Below are 14,381 nucleotides of genomic sequence, written 5' to 3' on the forward strand. Positions count from 1 at the left end.
AGCTCAGAGGAACAGAGCGATCTTGGCATGTTTGCCCACAGACCACTGAAGGTGGCAGGGCAAGTTAATAGGGTAATTGTGGGGACATATCAGATATTTGCCCTTATAAGTTGTGACAGTTTATAAGAACAGGGAGGTTACATTGGAACTATACAAAACTAGTGCACAGCTGGAATAATGTGAGTAGTTCTGATTGCCGCATTATAGGAAGGACGTGATTGCACTGGAGGGGGTGCAGAGGAAATTCAGCAGGCTGTTGCCTGGGATGGAGCATTTTAGCTGTGAAGGAAGGCTGGATAGGCTCAAGTTGATTTATTTAGTGCAAAGAAGGCTGAGTGGGGACTTGATTAAGTGTATTGGATGATGAGAAGCATGGACAATGTGGATAGAAAGCAACTGTTACCTTTAATTAAGGTGTCAATAACGAGGGAACAAAACTTTAAACTAAAAGAGTGGAGATTTGGAGGGGATTTGAGGAAGATTAATCTATGTAATGCAAGTTTCATTTATGTAAATCACCCCTTACAGTTCTGTCAACATTCTTGTAAATTTGTGCTGCATTCCTTCCAAAGGACTTGTGAGAAGTCCTCAGGTGCAATGCCTAGAATAGTACGTAGGATTCCAGACATGGTCCAATCAACAGTTTGTACAGCTGTTGCAATATTTTCATGCTTTTTATTTTAGGCCTCATGTTCTGCAGGTTTGGTCCTTCTTTGAGTCTTTTCTTTGTACCTGACTACATAATTTTGTTCATTGTGTACATTGTCTTTTAAATCTCCTTGATTTCCAACTCTTCCCAGCATTTCACTAAAACACTGTTCATTTCCAACCAGCTCTGGTCAAAAATGGATTACTTCACACCTACCTTCTTTGAATTTATCTGCCAAACATCTATTCTTCAACATCTATTCAAGTTTACTGACAATACAAAACTAAGTGCAGGGTTGAGTTTACATGAGGACACAAAGGGGCTAGAAAATGGAGACAGTGAAGTGGTTAAGTAAGATGGCCCAGTTGGAGTATAATATGGGAAGAATGGTAAAGTACAATATTTTTAGATGATGAAATGTTAGTATTCAAAGGGATTTGGATGGCTTTGTTCATTTATCACAGGATTTTCAGCATATACAACATACATAACGGCATATTTGATTTTATTCCAAGGGAGTATAAGAGTAAGGCAGCCATGCTGCAACAAGGGCCTGGGAGAGATGGGTGTCATTTCACTGTCTCCATTTTGTAGCCTCTTTGTGTCCTCATGGTAACTCAAACCTGCACTTAGTTTTGTATTGTAAGTAAACTTGAATACATTACATTTGGTCTCCTTATTTCAAATGCAGCACCTTGCAGTAACTGGGTAACTTAAATTTATTGAAGAATAGATACTAATTCCTGGGGCTCATGTTGAACCTGTAAAAGACCAAGACAAACGTGTAAGGAGTTGCTTCCCCATCTGATATTCTGTCACTGTTATGCTCCTCTGATCACAGGCTGGTTCTCTCCTGCATCCTGCTGATGGTTACATTAGTGAGGCTTTCATGTGGTCATAGATTCACATTAGAATTCAAAAGGTAATTGGGTAAATTTTGGGGAGAAGAAAGGGGATTAGCAACTGGTGGGTGAGAGGAAGATGATAGGATTTCTTGTTGAAAGAACTGGTGCAGATGCAATGGACCACAGAGGGTGGTGGTGGAGGGTTGTTTTTCAGACTGGAGACTTGTGACCCGTGGAGTGCCACAAGGATCGGTGCTGGGTCCTCTACTTTTTGTCATTTACATAAATGATTTGGATGCGAGCATAAGAGGTACAGTTAGTAAGTTTGCAGATTACACCAAAATTGGAGGTGTAGTGGACAGTGAAGAGGGTTACCTCAGATTACAACAGGATCTGGACCAGATGGGCCAATGGGCTGAGAAGTGGCAGATGGAGTTTAATTCAGATAAATGCAAGGTGCTGCATTTTGGGAAAGCAAATCTTAGCAGGACTTATACACTTAATGGTAAGGTCCTAGGGAGTGTTGCTGAACAAAGAGAACTTGGAGTGCAGGTTCATAGCTCCTTGAAACTGGAGTCACAGGTAGATAGGATAGTGAAGAAAGTGTCTGCTATGCTTTCCTTTATTGGTCAGAGTATTGAGTACAGGAGTTGGGAGGTCATGTTGTGGCTGTACAGGACATTGGTTAGGCCACTGTTGAAATATTGCGTGCATTTCTGGTCTCCTTCCAATCAGAAAGATGGTGTGAAACTTGAAAGGGTTCAGAAAAGATTTATAAGGATCTTGCCAGTGTTGGAGGATTTAAGCTATAGAGAGAGGCTGAACAGGCTGGGGCTGTTTTCCCTGGAGTGTCGGAGGCTGAGGGGTGACCTTATAGAGGTTTACAAAATTATGAGGGGCATGGATAGGATAAATAGATAAAGTCTTTTCCCTGGGATCGGGGAGTGCAGAACTAGAGGGCATAGGTTTAGGGTGAGAAGGGAAAGATATAAAAGAGACCTAAGGGACAACTTTTTCATGCAGAGAGTGGTACGTGTATGGGCGCATGGTGGCACAGTGGTTAGCACTGCTGCCTCACAGCGCCAGAGACCCAGGTTCAATTCCCGCCTCAGGCGACTGACTGTGTGGAGTTTGCACGTTCTCCCCGTGTCTGCGTGGGTTTCCTCCGGGTGCTCCGGTTTCCTCCCACAGTCCAAAGATGTGCAGGTCAGGTGAATTGGCCATGCTAAATTGCCCGTAGTGTTAGGTATAGGGGTAAATGTAGGGGTATGGGTGGGTTGCGCTTCGGCGGGTCGGTGTGGACTTGTTGGGCCGAAGGTCCTGTTTCCACACTGTAATGTAATGTAAATGTAATGTAATGTAACCTAATCCTGGAGGTCTCAACAGAAACTGTGATGATTAAAGGGGCTGGAGGAATAATGGGCTGGAGGAGAAACACAAGAGGCCAATATTTCTCCCCTGGCTGTGGCTGAAATTGCTTAGGGATTGGCAAAACGCCATCCAGAGTATTGTTTCTAGTTTGGTTTGCCTACATAAGGAAGGATATGCTGCCTTTGAGTGCATGAAATATAGGTTCATTATACTGATCCCTGAGAATGATCCTATGAACATTGATTGAGTAGACTGTGCTTGCATACTGTGGAACTGAGAAGGATGTGAGGTGATTGAATTGTGATGTATTAGATTGTTAGAAAGCATCAGAGGGAAGATGCTGAGAGATAGATTTTTTTTTAGATGAGTGAGTGTAGAACAATTATATACCCAGGATAAGGAGTTTGGGATGAGAAAGTTCTTCTTACAGACGATTGTGAATCTTTGGCATTCTCTATTCCAGAGGACTATGATTGCTCAGTTGTTCGATGCATTAATATCTAAGATAAAATATTTTTGGTTTCTAATAAAATTAAAGTATAGTGAGATAGGGACAGAGAAGTGGAGTCAATGTTGTGATTCAGCCTTATTGAATGGCAGAGCAGACTTGAATTTCCTATGACTCACAACTCCTGTTATTCTTTAGTTCTCATTAAATAACAGGAAAATTACCTTACAGTAGGTACCTAGTGCCTTCAGACATACAAAAGCAAAATGGTGCATATGCTGGGTCTCCAAAATAAAAGCAGGAAATACTGAACAGGCCAAGGATCAGCTGTAGAGAGTGAAACAAAGTTAATATTTTGCATTAACGTTAAAGGTAATTCTGATAAATGGTCACCAACGGGAAACTTTGTTTTTCTCTCTGTAGTACTGTAGAGTACTTCCAGCATTTTCCAGCAATCTCTGTGCTATCTGTATGATATTACTTTGGGAATTCATTGTGTTGTTTGCTTTTCCTTCCTTAGTCATCCAGTCAAAAGAGACCCCATCGCACAGCATGACGGGGATTGTGGTGGTGCTGGTTATTGCCCTTGCTATAGCTGTGGTTCTTGCAGGATATTTCATTCAAAAACGGAGGAGGAAGACAACAGAAACGGATACCAATTTCGATAACTCGCTTTATTTCAATCGAGAGAGTACAATTGCACCCTGTGACATGAAATCTCTTGTGCCAAACATAGAACAAAATGAACAAGGTTTAATGTAATTTGCAAAATGTTTAAAAGTTGCTGAAATAAATCTATAAACTGTATGCAGTTAGACTGGAAAACGGCTTTAGCGAAATCAGTATTTGGCTAAAGCATGCTTTTGCCGTAGTACTTTGCACTGAACTCTAATTATTCTGCTGTATGACTACCTGTTTAGAGATATATATATATTGATTACTTTTGTTTTCATTAATGAATGATCATCCTGATATAAGTCTACAGAATAAATATGTTTAATACCTTAGTATTTTTATTATTGCAGTTTTATTACACTGCAATTTTATTATTATACTCAGTTTCTTGTGTAAATATTAAAAAGGTGACACCAAACACCACCATACAATTAAAACACAGATATTGATGTTCTTTGGCTGCTTGACCTATTGCTCAGGTGATTATCATAATTGTCTGTTTACTGGACCAATGAAGAAAACATGCAAACAACATGTTAATAAAATCATAAACAAAAGACATGATATCACATAAAAAGAGTTGCAAGTCCACTGATCCCTAGATAGTTTTGAAAACAAACATGAAAACCTAAATGAAACTAAATAATATCTTATTTAATTTTTAATAAGGCAACAAATTGAATTCTTCAATCAACTTTTGTTCAATATTAAAAAAAATGACATGTCACACATAACCAATTTAATAGGTTTACCTAAAATGAACTTCCAGATAGTTTGTATATTGTTTCCAATCTACATTTTTATAGCAAGCATGTGCATTATGGGAAGTTGTGTGGAAAACTCTCAAAACCTTGAATGTAACACTTTAAACAACAAAATCTGGAAAAAGGAACATGTTTTAATATCTAATGTGTAATGATAATGTTCCTAAATATAGCAAAGAGATGTCATTTTTTAAAGTGAGCTGATTTACAGATTTTTTGACACAATAAAAACAAAATCAAATGTATTTTGAAAATGCCACCCACCATTTTGGCCATTCAGTGAACTACATATGAACAAGGAATTAATTGTATCCAGATTGTTTTAAAACCACAGTTACAAGTAAGGCAGGTAATAAAATTTGTTATTTGTAAACACGAGCAATAGGCAAAATGCCTCTTATATTTGTATAGTCTGTTTTTAGAAATCATACAACCTGTTCTTGAACATATACCTCAAACTGATATTTCACAGTTTTCATTATGAGGATACAGCTAGATTTAATATAGGAGCATGCTCCATCATTCAATGAGATCATGGCTGATCTATTGCCTAGCTCCATGTACAGTATCTGCCTTTGGCCCATACCCCTTATTACCTTTGCTAAACAAAAAAAAATCTATCTCAGATTTAAAATTAATAACTGAGCCTGCATCCACTGCCGTTTGTGGAGGTGAGTTGTAAACATCTACCATCCTGAGTGTGTAGAAGTACTTCCTTCCATCTCTTCCAAATGGTCTGGCCCTAATTCACAGACTATGCCGCCCGGTTCTCGAATCTATGTCCAGATGAAGTAGTTTAGCTTTATCTACCCTGTCTTTTCCTGTTAATATATTGAAAACTTTAATCAGATTACTTCCTAAGCTTCTAAATTCTGGAAAAAAAAAGATTTAATTTCTGTAATCTCTCCTCATAACCTACCCCTGAAGTCCAGGTATTTAAGATATAGCCTGCATTTCTGCAAGAGTCGTGATCAGAATTTCTTCACAGAAAGGTGGAGCTCATTTTTGACATAATATAAGAGCTGAGTGGCAATCTAAACATGGTTGCCACTCCTTGGAAAAGTCAGCCCATGGTTTTTTAAAAAAATTCTTTCAAAGGATGTGAGTGTCACTGCCAGCATTTGTTGGCTATCCCTAGTTTCCCTTGAATGAACTGAGTGACTGACATGTGATTTCTGAGAGTCCTCTGAGTCACATGTACACCCGATATAAATGATATTAATCATTTTTATGGATTTTTATGCAAATTGAGGCTAGTCTCTGGGCCATTAATGAATCAAGGTTTTAATTCTAGATTTAACTAAATTCATCTACGCAGTTGTTGTGGTGGAATTTGAACATGTAAACCCCAGGGCATTGGTCGTGTATGGATACTTTATTGTATTCATTCAAGAATGTGAGCGTCACTGGCTGGATCAGTATTTGTGGCTAATTGTTAAATGTCCTTGGTAAGGTGGTGAAGAGGTGCCTTTTTGAGCTGCTGCATTTCATTCGATGTAGTTGTACCAACAGTGCCATTTGGGAGGGAGTTCCAGGATTTTCACCCAGCGACACTGAAGGAACATCAGTGTATTTCCAAATCAAGATGCTGAGGTGTTTGGAGGGGAGATTGCAGGTGGTGATCCTTGTGTCAGCTGCACTTGCCCTTCTGGATGGTAATGTTCAAGAAGGTGGAAGGTGCTATTTAAGGATCTTTGGTGAATTTATGTACTGCATCCTGTAGATAGCATACACTGTGGCTACTTGAGTCTTAGTGATGATGGGAGTGAATGGAGGGTGTTGTGTGGTATGTTGCAATCTCTTTTGGTTTCCTTGACCTTGCTTGACTTGATGTAATCATGCTTCATTAGGTCTCTGATAGGGTTAGGGTTAGGTCAACATCAAAGACTTCCAGGGCAACTACCTTCCTGCTATAAACAATCATGCTGCCACATCTACTGGATGCTGTTGTGTTGGTTGGACAGGATGTATCCAGGGATAGTGGTAGTGACGTCATTGGCATTTTCTGTAAGGTCTGATTCCATGGGTTGGACTCGCGCAAAGGATTGGGTGTAGGTGTGTTGAGATGAATAGAAAATTGGTTAGCAAACAGGAAACAAATAATAGGAATAAATGTGCCTTTTTCTGAATGTCAGGCAGTGACAAGTGTAGTACTTCAGGAACTGGCACCAGGACCTCAGCTATTCACAACATATGTTAATGGTTTAGATGAAAGAACAAAATGTAATATTTCAAAATTTGTAAATGATACAAAGCTGGATGGAAAGGAAAGCTGTGGGGAGGACAGAGATGTTGCAATGTGATTTGGACAGGCTGAGTGAGTGGGCAAATGTAAGACAGGTGCAGAATAATGTGGGTAAGTGTGAGATTGTCCAATTTGATAGCAAAAGTAGGGAGGCAGATTATTACCTGAATGCAAATTGGGAGAGGGGGTTGACAATGAGACCTGAGTGTCCTTGTGTGCCAGTTGCTGAAAGTAAGTGCATAGATGCTGTCAATAATAAAGAAGACAAAATGTGTGTTGGCCTTCATAGTGACAGGATTTAAGTAAAGGAACAAGGATGTCTTGCTGCAATTATATAGGGCATTGGTGAGGCCATACCTGGAATCTATGCGCAGTTTTAGTCTCTGTATCCAAGGAAAGATATTCCTGCTATAGAGGGGTTGCTATGATGGAAGGTCGCAGGGTTGACTTGAAGTTTAGAAAAATGAGGACCGGATCTCATGGAATTCTATAAAATTCTAACAAGACTACAGAGGTTAGTTGCAGGAAATATGTTATCGATGGAGTCTGGAACCAGGGATAATAGTTTAATGGTAAGAGGTAAACCTTTTAGGACTGAGGAGAAATTTCTTCACCCAGAGCCTATGGAATTCACTACCACAAAAAGTGGTTGAGGTCAAAACATTTTGTTTTCAAGAAGGAGGTAAATGTTGAACTTGTGGCTAAAGGGATCAAGGAGTATGAGGAGATAACGGGATTAGGGTATTGAGCTCAATAATTAGCCATGATCATATTGAATGGCCCAGACCTGCTCCTATCTTCTATGTGTCTATGTCAGCCTGTTATTTGGCTTCTTTATGAGACGGCTCCCCAATTTTGACACTATCCGCCAGATGGTGATGAGGAGGACTTTGCAGGCACGACATGGCTGTTGACATTTCTGGTGCCTTGGTCAATTCAAATGATCTGTTCCGTTTCATTCTTTTTCTGAGATATTTTAGTTGCTGACACAACTGAATCTCTTTCTAGACCATTACAGAGGACAGTTAATAGTCAACCTTACTACTGTGGATCTGGACTCGCAAATAGACCTGCTTTCCTTCCCTAAAGATTACCATTGATGTCACTTATTCATCCAGACACCGTGATATACTTTTTAAAATCATTTTTTGTATAACTATTTCAATGAAGAATAAAGATAAGGAACAAATGTTTATTTTAAATCTCAAAGTTAAAACTGAAGTACTCCTGCTATTCAAACTAGCACTATCACATCCAATTCTTGTTTTAATTAATGTATCCTATCAATTATCCTTTGCCACAACAGTTTAATATTAAGTGGACATTACATGAATTTAAATTCAAACAGTATTCTGGGATATTCATTTATAAGATCCACTAGTTCACTTTTTATAGGTGATGCATGATCCCCTAAACATTAATGTCATTAGTATTTATGAATTTGCCAAAACATGTGCAAAATAACATCATACATTTAAATGCTTGGTGAAAAAGTAGCAAGGCTTTTACACCACACAACAAATAATGGCTCAAAGCACACTTTGTTATAAGTGCATTTTTAACAAACTCATTGGCTCATCTTGACAGATAAACAAATCTGTTGAACACATAACAATTTTTCATGAATAAGTTAATTGAGTCACTAAATTAGCACTTAGAACAATTTATCTTCTATATTTTCTAAGTGCGCTGTTTAAATCAAAGATCCTGAAATGATGCTGTTTGTATTACACATAAATATTCAATGATTTTGCCTGAAATATCTCACCGTGCTATTTTAACGAAGTAATCCATTCATGTAATATAAATCAGGTACTGCCAAGCTACAACATTAGGAAAGAGTTTCAGATCAATCCATTCAGTGAAGATGGAGAGGGTAGGAAGACTTATGCAGAGCTTCTGCTGTTCTCATGCCCAAAGTTCACTAAATACCCTTCAGGTAGTTTAAGGGGAAAATAGTGTCATGTCAGATTGACTGTGTATTATCAAAGTACCCAACTGCTCATTACGTATAAATGATATTAGTTTTATCCACTGTGAGGTAAAACTTAATTGGAGTTTTATGGAAGGGTGAAATGAGAGAATTAGTAGCCTAAGTTGAGAGACATTAATTTCCATTGAAGTTGATTGTTTAACATTCACATCTGTGAAGTTGAGTGTGTGATTTTTGCTTCCCAGAAGATGGCAAGAAACCTGGCAAGACAGGGAAATTATGGCCTGTGAGGAACACACTCCCATCTTGCCATCTCAGCAATTCAGAAGCCAAAGAATAACTACTTAGAAGACCATAAGATACAGGAGCAGAAGTAGATCATTTGACCAATCGAGTCTGCTCTGCCATTCAATCATGGCTGATGTGTTTCTCAAAGGCATTCTCTTGCCATCTCCCTGTAACCCTTGATCCCCTTATCAATCAAGGATGTATCTATTTCAGCTTTAAAGGCACTCAATGACTTGGCCTTCACACCCATCTGTGGCAATGAGTTCCACCGATTCACCACCCTCTGGCTGAAGAAATGCCTCCTCATCTCAGTTCAAAAAGGTCTCTCCACTCTCTGGCTGTGGCCTCAAGTCCTAGTCTCTCCTACAAGTGGAAATATCTTTTTCACATCCACATTATCCAGGCCTCTCAGTATTTTGTAAGTTTCAATGAGATCCCACCTCATCCTTCTAAACTCCTGTGAGGACAGAGCCAGAGTCCTTGACTGCTCCTTATATGGCAAGCCCTTCATTCTTGGGATCATTCTTGTGAACCTTCCTCTGGACGCCATCAACTTTAGACGATCCTTCCGTAAATAGTTTTGGTCGCAAGCCTGATTCCTGCAGAACTCCACTAGTCACCAGCTGCCATCATCAAAAAGGCCTTTTTATCCCAACTCTTTGCCTTCTGCTAGTCAACCAATCTTCTGTCCATGCCATTCCTTGCCCCGAACACCATGAGAACCTTATTTATCAGTTTCCCATGCAGCACCGTGTCAAAGACCTTCTGGATATCCACTTAGGTAATGTCCACTGGCTCTTCTTTGTTTAACTTACTCATTCCCTCCTCAAAGAATTCTAACAGATTTCTCAGGTATGGCCTCCATTTGATGAAGCCATGCTGACTCTATTCTATTTTACCATGCACTTCCAAGTACTTTGTAATCTCATCCTTCCTCCACTATTTATTTGTTCCTCTATAATACTTCTCCTGCCTTATTTTCCAGTGATTTAATGTCCATCCTTGCCTCTTTCTTACCTTTTAAATATCAAAAAACAAAACTCTTGCAATCTTCTTTTCTATTACTAGCTACTCTGCTGTTTCATCTTCCCCTCATTATCACTTTTTTTTTTAATTTGTCCTCTGCTAGTTTTTAAAGGCTTCCCAATCCATGGGCTTCCCACTAAATTTCACCACAATTGCTGCTTTTTATTTTGCGTCCCTAACTTCCCTTGTCAGCCATGGTTGCTTCGTCCTCTCCCTAGTATCCTTCTTCTTTCTTGGGATGAATTTCTGCTGTGTCTCCCGAATTACCCCAGAAACTGCTGCCATTGCTATCCCATCCTCTTCCCTGCGAGGGTCCCCTTCCAATCAACTCTGGCCAGCAGTCTTTGTAGTTACCTTTACTCTACTATAATACTGCTGTATCTGATTCAACCTTTGCCCTCTCAAACTGCAGGGTGAAATCTATTGTGTTGTGGCTACCTGCCACCTCAGAATTCCTTCACCTAATTTTCACCTTAAACTCACTTCATTTGCCAGTTCTTTGATTCCCTCCTCCCTGGCAAGGAAGGAAGGTGGCTTACTCCAACAAGCCAGGGTGACCTGCATGCAGAGACAGAGAAGGGTGGGTCACTCAAATTGTCCCTATCAACAGGGAATTGGAGGTACAGATGGTGGCAGGAGGAAGGCCTCTGAAAGCCCCCTCTATTTATCACTCCAATCCATCATAGCAAAGAACAACTTGCTTCTTTGCAGCTTCATTCCCGAGGATCAGGGCGCCAGCAGTAGACTTTAAGACCCAGAAGCTGCTGTCCTCTGCATGGCCAACAACTCCTGGTAACTCAAGGTACCAGTGTCGAAGCCTATCGTTGGACGAGATATTTGCCTTCACTCACCAATCAGCTCTTAATGAGCTGAATGATGAACAGTATGAGATGTCATCATGTCAGTGAGGGTGACATGTCAATCAAACACTTTTATCCTCACACTTCGAAAATATATGGAAAATATTGCCTTGAGAAATGCTGAAACATCAGCCTGCCAATGTGAAGGAGTTTTAAAATACAGGTTAGGCCTTTGTTAGCTAATGTAAAATGTCTTAATCTAATAGATGCTTTGTTGGTCATTTAAAAAGTTGTTTGATTAACATCTTACACTGATAAGACTGAGATTTGAATTGTTAATCCCTATGTGATAACAAGAGAATGACGAAGACAAACATTTTTTTAAAATGAAACAAATATTCAGACCTACATTCCTTTCTTACCTTCTAAATTATATATTATATAGTCCTATATGATTTGAACATAGTTTATGAACAATCAAAGAAAGTTTGCGAGTTTGTCCTTTTACTTTGATCTACCATGCCTTTGATATGTAAATGAGGAATACTTTACTGACCTCACCCGCATGGAGGAAGGATGGGTCAATTCTGCTAGGATTGACTTACTGTACTGTACTGTACTGTAGATTCTGTAGAGAAGGACAAGGACCTGAGAGGGCACAAATGAGACCTGATGTGTGGCACTCTACCAGCATTGTAGATGAGGATATTTGTGGACCCTCCTCCTCCAGTGAATTATGTAATTGTTGACCACCATTTATGCCTGAACATGGAATGCAGAGTTTAGTTTTATCTAGGTAGTGGAATTGCCTAGCCCTGGATTTTCTTTTTATGCTGTTTAGCACACATGTAGTCCTGTTTTGTGGTTTCACCAAGTTGGCATTTCATTTTTAGGCATGCTTGGATATTGCTCCATGCATGCCTTCCTGCACTCATTGAAGTGTGATCCTCTGACTTGTTCATAATGTTGGGTCATGAGGTTTCAGATGGCATTTGGTTACAATTCTACTGCTCTTGGTAGTCCACAGCATCCCATGGATGCCCAGTCTTGAGTTTCTGGATTGGTTTGAAGTCTATCTCACTAATAGTGCCACACAAAACCATGGAGCAATGTGGAGCAATAGTCTCTACCAGGATTGTGTGATAGTCACTTCTGTTGATAAAGCCATGATACTGTCATGGATGAATGCATTTGTGATAGGCAAGTTAGTGAGTGTGAGCTTAAGTATGTTTTTCCCTCTGGTGCTCTCCTTCACTATCTTTCACAGACACAGTCTAGCAGCTAGGTCCTTTAGTTTGCTCAGTGATGCTGCTGCCATGCCACTCTTGATGATGGACATGGAAATCTCCCAGCTAGATTCCATTCTATGCCCTTGCCACCTCCTTGCTTGCTCTAGATGGTGTTCAACATGGAGGAGTATCAATTCATCAGCCAAAATGTTTTATGTAGCTGCTTTTTAAGTGATCTCTGGTTTTTAAAAGAATGACTTTTTAATTGGCTCAAGATCAATGCATCAAACGTTTAGCCAAGACATTACATATATTGAAGGATGTTGTTACAAAGGCACTTTCTGTTTGATTGTGCTTGGAGGTCTCAAGTTTAGAAGAATTTTGAAAAGTTGATTTATCTTAAGCTCTATGGAAATACATAGAGTGATTTATTTGAAAGAAAAATAAAAGTTCATGTTCCTGTAAATCATGTGACTGATGATAAGTGGTTGCATGCTGGTTGCACCTCCTTTTGCATGATGATTGGCTTGAAGAGTTTGCTGGTTTACCTGGATTAGCTCTAGGAAAACCTGTAAAGAACAAGCAGCCCAGCTGATCCTCCTGATTTTTGAAGGCGAGGGTGAAACGTATTTGCTCTTTTGAAAGAGCTATTAGAAGAACATCTCAAGTTTGTATTTCCTAAGCAAATTCCAGAGATAGCCATGATAACTAGTAACTTGATTACTTATGTCCAAATAGGAGTCTCCAGAACAAAGCTTTATTGCTTTGCCTTCAAGAATTACACATTGGCCAAAATATTTTTTCGAGAAACTCGTTCTCTTAGATAAATGTGCACTTTCCTCTGTTACTGAAGCAAATTTGTATAGGTTTTTTGCAAGTATGATATGTGATACTTAAAAGAATAAGCATTTCTACTTCTGTATCACTGAGTTTGTATGGTAACCAATTATTACATCTTTATAGTTGTGTTTATGACAAACTCTGTTTGATATATTTTGTTGCTTAAAACTTGCTCGAGATAAGGTATTTAATTGATTAACCTGGTAACAGACTACAGGTTCTTTGCTGGTATGCTCCGTGGGGAAATGGGACCAGAGGAATGAAGCCCTTCTCCGGCCTTGATTGTAACAATCCTAACTGGTACATTATAATTCACATCCTGCGTGGGACATAGAGCCTTTCTGGATGCCCTTCTCAAAACCCCACCTGTTTTAGGTTTTCAATACAGCAGTCTGCTAACACAATGGTTGAATCTTACCAGAAACTGGCTAAGTATAATACTTAGTGAGTGATGTGGAAGGTTTCTCTCTGAAATCCCCAGCAAGTTTTCATAGGGGCTATCTTCACCTGCTTGATGTGCTTCTTTTTAGCCACACACTTGTGCGCAAAATGATCCGACTGCTTGTAGGGAGAACACGGCTTTCACCATGCTGTATTTGCTTCCTAGCCTTTGCCTGTGACTGTCCTGCACTGTGTGCTGGGAGTATATGTCAGCATAATGCAAGACCTGATCTGTTCTTCCATGAATATGCACAACTGCTGATTTACAACCCTCAGCACCCCCGCATATTTTAGTTGATTTTCAGAGAGTGAGCTTTTCTTCTCTTTTTGGTCATTCACCTTTGGGTCCTTTATGCTTGACACAGTCATGACTTTAATCAAACCATTGTTCAGCTGTGCAAATTTGCAGGTTTCTGACAGCTGAGCTAATGATGTTCCATATTGAACAATAGACACTTTTTTTTACCTTGTTTCTAAATATCATTCATCTGAGGCTCAAAACATCTCTTCAAAGCTTCTAAAATTTCTGCAGGGGTTTTTTTTTGCTCTTCAAGGTGCTTCAGAAAGGAATATATATTGAAAAAGTCTCTGAAGAACAGTGATACAAGTGGAGTAACTTAGAGTTGTTCCAGTTTGCTCAACAGATCAGTTGCTATTCAGTAATTGTGCAAATGTGACTGGAAGAAAATTTGGTTTTGCATTGTTTCCCCTGGTAGTTGAATATGAGCTGATAAGGAAAAAGCCACAGTCATTTTCTTTAAACTATTTATTTTACTATGACTGAATTTTTTTGTTTCTTTATTGGATTCTCACAGCTTCACGCACAA

The 14,381-nt window shown here is 39.4% G+C and overlaps 1 protein-coding gene across 1 annotated transcript in view; it reads left to right on the forward strand.

Annotated features, from left to right (window-relative positions):
- Positions 1 to 4,442, forward strand: part of mrc1a (mannose receptor, C type 1a) — a 152,680-nt gene extending 148,238 nt beyond the window's left edge. Inside the window, exon 30 of the mRNA XM_043690393.2 lies at positions 3,834 to 4,442. Coding sequence (XP_043546328.2) covers positions 3,834 to 4,075 — 242 coding nt within the window. The 3' untranslated portion in view covers positions 4,076 to 4,442. The remainder of the gene's footprint in view (positions 1 to 3,833) is intronic.
- The last annotated feature ends 9,939 nt before the right edge of the window (positions 4,443 to 14,381 follow it).

This window comes from Chiloscyllium plagiosum, unplaced genomic scaffold (genome assembly GCF_037043375.1).
Source record: "Chiloscyllium plagiosum isolate Xiang-an unplaced genomic scaffold, Cpla_swu_hap1 HiC_scaffold_5, whole genome shotgun sequence".
NCBI classification, from domain to species: Eukaryota; Metazoa; Chordata; class Chondrichthyes; order Orectolobiformes; family Hemiscylliidae; genus Chiloscyllium; species Chiloscyllium plagiosum.